Source organism: Carlito syrichta, unplaced genomic scaffold, assembly GCF_000164805.1.
Source record: "Carlito syrichta isolate Samal-C Ts95f unplaced genomic scaffold, Tarsius_syrichta-2.0.1 Scaffold316474, whole genome shotgun sequence".
NCBI lineage: Eukaryota > Metazoa > Chordata > Mammalia > Primates > Tarsiidae > Carlito > Carlito syrichta.
Window position 1 is genome coordinate 469078 of NW_007260570.1, and position 3451 is coordinate 472528.

General features: G+C 46.5%; 1 protein-coding gene across 7 annotated transcripts in view; it reads right to left on the reverse strand.

Annotated features, from left to right (window-relative positions):
* Positions 1 to 28: 28 nt before the first annotated feature.
* MOG (myelin oligodendrocyte glycoprotein) overlaps positions 29 to 3451 on the reverse strand; it is a 17001-nt gene continuing 13578 nt past the window's right edge. For 2 of the 7 annotated variants that reach the window (XM_008074509.2, XM_021707261.1), the window contains 3 exons: positions 1652 to 1768; positions 1335 to 1355; positions 29 to 887 (listed from right to left, as the gene is read on the reverse strand). In XM_008074509.2, coding sequence (XP_008072700.1) covers positions 874 to 887; positions 1335 to 1355; positions 1652 to 1768 — 152 coding nt within the window. In that variant the 3' untranslated portion in view covers positions 29 to 873. Of the gene's footprint in view, positions 888 to 1334; positions 1356 to 1651; positions 1769 to 1827; positions 1879 to 3451 lie in introns of all 7 variants that reach the window. The other 5 variants (XM_021707256.1, XM_021707258.1, XM_021707257.1 and 2 more) reach the window with 5 other exon arrangements.

Below are 3451 nucleotides of genomic sequence, written 5' to 3' on the forward strand. Positions count from 1 at the left end.
CAAAAAAAAAAAAAAAGAGAGGTGAGTGGATAATGATAGAAATATAAAAAAGGGAAGTATGCACATGAAAACTCATGTTATTATCCATTAGTACTTAACTTGTTTCTCTGTGTCTGATAGACCACCAAGTAGTAATTGTTGAATAAATAGTGGATACTCTGATAGGTATGAAGATGGAAGAAGAAGGGCGAGAGGAGGAAAACAGTCTGAGAGACTCAGAGAAGATGTGGAAGAAGAAGGGAAATGTTCTAAAGCAGTTGTGCAGCCCAGCTCTCACCCCTTCCTGCCCTGGGCCCTCAGTAGGCTGCCAAGACAAGATGAAGCTCCACCAGTGTTCTGTGGGTTTCTCCCCATCTCTAGGTTTTGGTTAGGTATACCCATATCCTCACACTGTGGCTCACTCAGCTCTCTGTTTGATGTTTTGGATTCTACCTCTCCACTCTCTTCTACTCGACTCTTAGCTTTGCCCCCATCAGGGCAAAGGTCTTGGAAGAAACAGCCACCATTTGCATAGTTGGCATGCTGTAATTTTCAGTGAGGAGGTTATTCTCATGTGGTGGTGGAGGCGCTCCTATCTGTGTTAGCTGATGGAGAGGAGCACCTGGCTGTCCCTAGCCAGAGAGGGCTTTCAGGTGGAAGACCGGAGAGGAGTAGAATGATGTGAGTAGTAAAAAGGGGGGAAAGGTAGATAAAAGGTGGATGACAGGAGAGTAATCAATTCTATTTGGAATTCAGAATGTTCCTGGAAGGGCAGATTGGAATGTCCTCATAGCAAAGATGCCAGTGAATGTGCAACTTAATGGATGAGATGTTCTCCAGGGATCGATTCCTAGGCCAAACAAGTTCTCCACCACCGTCAAGATGTGACATCATTCAGAAGGGGTTTCCTAGAAGAAGGAGAAAATAGCTTGAAAAATCTGTCAGTAGTTTCCATCTCAAAATCATTGAATGAGAGAGACAGAAAGCCCTTAGGGTCATCTTGTCTCTGTGCCTGCCTCAGTAGTTGGTCGTGGAGGTGAGGCACAGGGCAGCTTCTGTGGAGTGGGAGAGGAGGCCAGTTAAGGTGGGATTCCTGCTGAGGGGCGCTGAAGACGGAGCAGGTCAGGCAGCATGTGGATGTGCCCCTAGCTTCCTTCTCTGCCACCTGAAAACGTGTTAACAGCTGGCCTCCTTCCCTCCTACCTCACAGGAGGAATCCTCCCTCCACCCAGGCATGCCAGTCCCTCTTTTCCTCTGGGACTGTGATCTCTCAGTAGCCCCCCTCTTCCTCTTGCTGCTTCTGTCTCCCTTTCCTGGCTTTATGTTCTCCACTTTTTGAAAAGAAGATAACTTACTTAGCTCTTCAAGGAATTGCCCTGAAAACAGAAACAAATAGGTCATCAGCGAACGGTGACTAGCTCCTTCCCCCCTCCCTCCCTGTGGACATTTGGAGTGACCCACCCTTCCCTTTTCACAGAGGGACTCCACAGATCCAGTAATGGTTCTCTTCACATTTTCTCTGAGGAGCCTGGGGTTGGGCATGGATAGGGACTGGAGGCAGGAAATCCCAACTCCTAGGCGAGCCCCAGTCCCATTCTCTTTCTGTTTTCCATTCGGGGCCGGCTTGATCCCCCACTGCTTCGTGGTCCTGTTTGCTACCCAGCCACTGCACCTGCTAGTCTTCGATGAAGCCAGTTGTAGCAGATGATCAAGGCAACCAGGGGTCCAAGGACTGGCACGATTACAAACAGGGTTATCTTCCAGCAGGGCACTCTCAGAAAGTGGGGATCTGAATTGTTCACCAGAGCAAACAAGGTTAACACATGTTTTTCCCCATGTCCCACCCACCTTTCTTTTTTTGAGGTATCTTAACTTGGGGTCCAAGAACACCCAAGGACTCTGGACAGAATCCAAGGAGTCCATGAACTTGGATTAGAAAAGCACTCTTTACTTTCACTAGCTGTATCTTCCATTAAAAACTTGGCTGGGCTGGCGAGGATGTGGAGAGAAAGGAATGCTTCTACACTGCTGGTGGGAATGCAAATAAGTTCAACTCTTTGGAGGACAGTGTGGCGATTTCTGAAAGAACTAGAAATTTGACCTTCCATGTGACCCAGCAATTCCCCTATTGGGAATATACCCAGAGGAACTCAAATCATTCTACAAAAAAGATACCTATACACATATGTTTGTTGCAGCTCTATTCACAATAGCAAAAACACGGAACCAACCATACTGCCCATCGAAGCTGGACTGGATTAAAAGAATATGGTACATATACACAATGGAATGTTATGCAACTATAAAGGACAAACATGGACTTCACAGCAACTTGGATGTATTTAGAGTCAATCATACTCAGTAATCTATCACAGAAACAAAGATCAGAGTACCATATGTTCTCACTCATAAGCGGACCTTGAACAATTATAATACTATAAGGGATTGGCAGTAATGGGAAACTGCCAGGGGAGGGAAGGGGTGGGGCTGGCAGTTGAGGGAAACTGCTAGGGGAGGGAGGGGCACACCTCATCAACAAGGGTACCTGCATAATCAATGTTTGTATACCTAACCCTGAATTGTACCCCACATCTTTAAATTAAAAAACTTGGCTGGGCACAGTGGCTCATGCCTGTAATCCCAACACTTTGGGAGGTGGAGGTGAGAGGATTGCCTGAGTCCAGGAGTTCAAGACCAGCCTGGACAACTTGGCAAGACCTTGTCTCTACAATTAAAAAAAAAAAAAAATTAGTGGGTATGGTGGCACATGCCTGTAGTTCCAGCTACTTGGGAAGCTGAGGCAGAAGGATCCCCTGAACCCAGCAGGTCGAGGCTGCAGTGACCATGAGCATGTGACAGGGTGACAGCTAGCCACAGTGTCAGCGGTACTTGTGACTTAATCACTAATGGAAACCACAGATGTTTTTATTCCCATTAGAATTTTTGGAGAAATCTTGAAATACTGTTTATGTTTATCAGCATTTTGAAATTACAAGTTATTAACTTGCTGCTGCATTTTCTTTTTAACTTTCATTTTCTGTTGATGAGAACTACATTTAATGTATTACTTTTTTGGGGGGGAACACAACATCAGTACCTGATCTCAAACCAGGCAAAGTGGGGACCAAAGGGAGGCCCAAACTTTACCTGTATGATGTCCACTTGTGTATGTAATCCTGAATTGTACCCAACATCTTTAAAATAAAATACTTAAATATAAAAAATAAGCTGGAGCCGGACTCGGTGGCTCAGCCTGTAATCCCGCGCCTTTGGGAGGCTGAGGTGAGTGGATTGCCTGAACCCGCAGGTTCGAGACCTGCCTGGGCAACTTGGCGAGACCTCATCTCTACATAATCAAAATTAGCTAGGTGTGGTAGCGTGCACCTGTAGTTCCAGCTACTTGGACGGCTGAGGCGGAAGAATCGCCGGAGCCCAGCAGGTCGAGGCTGCAGGGGCCAGGAGCGGCTACTGC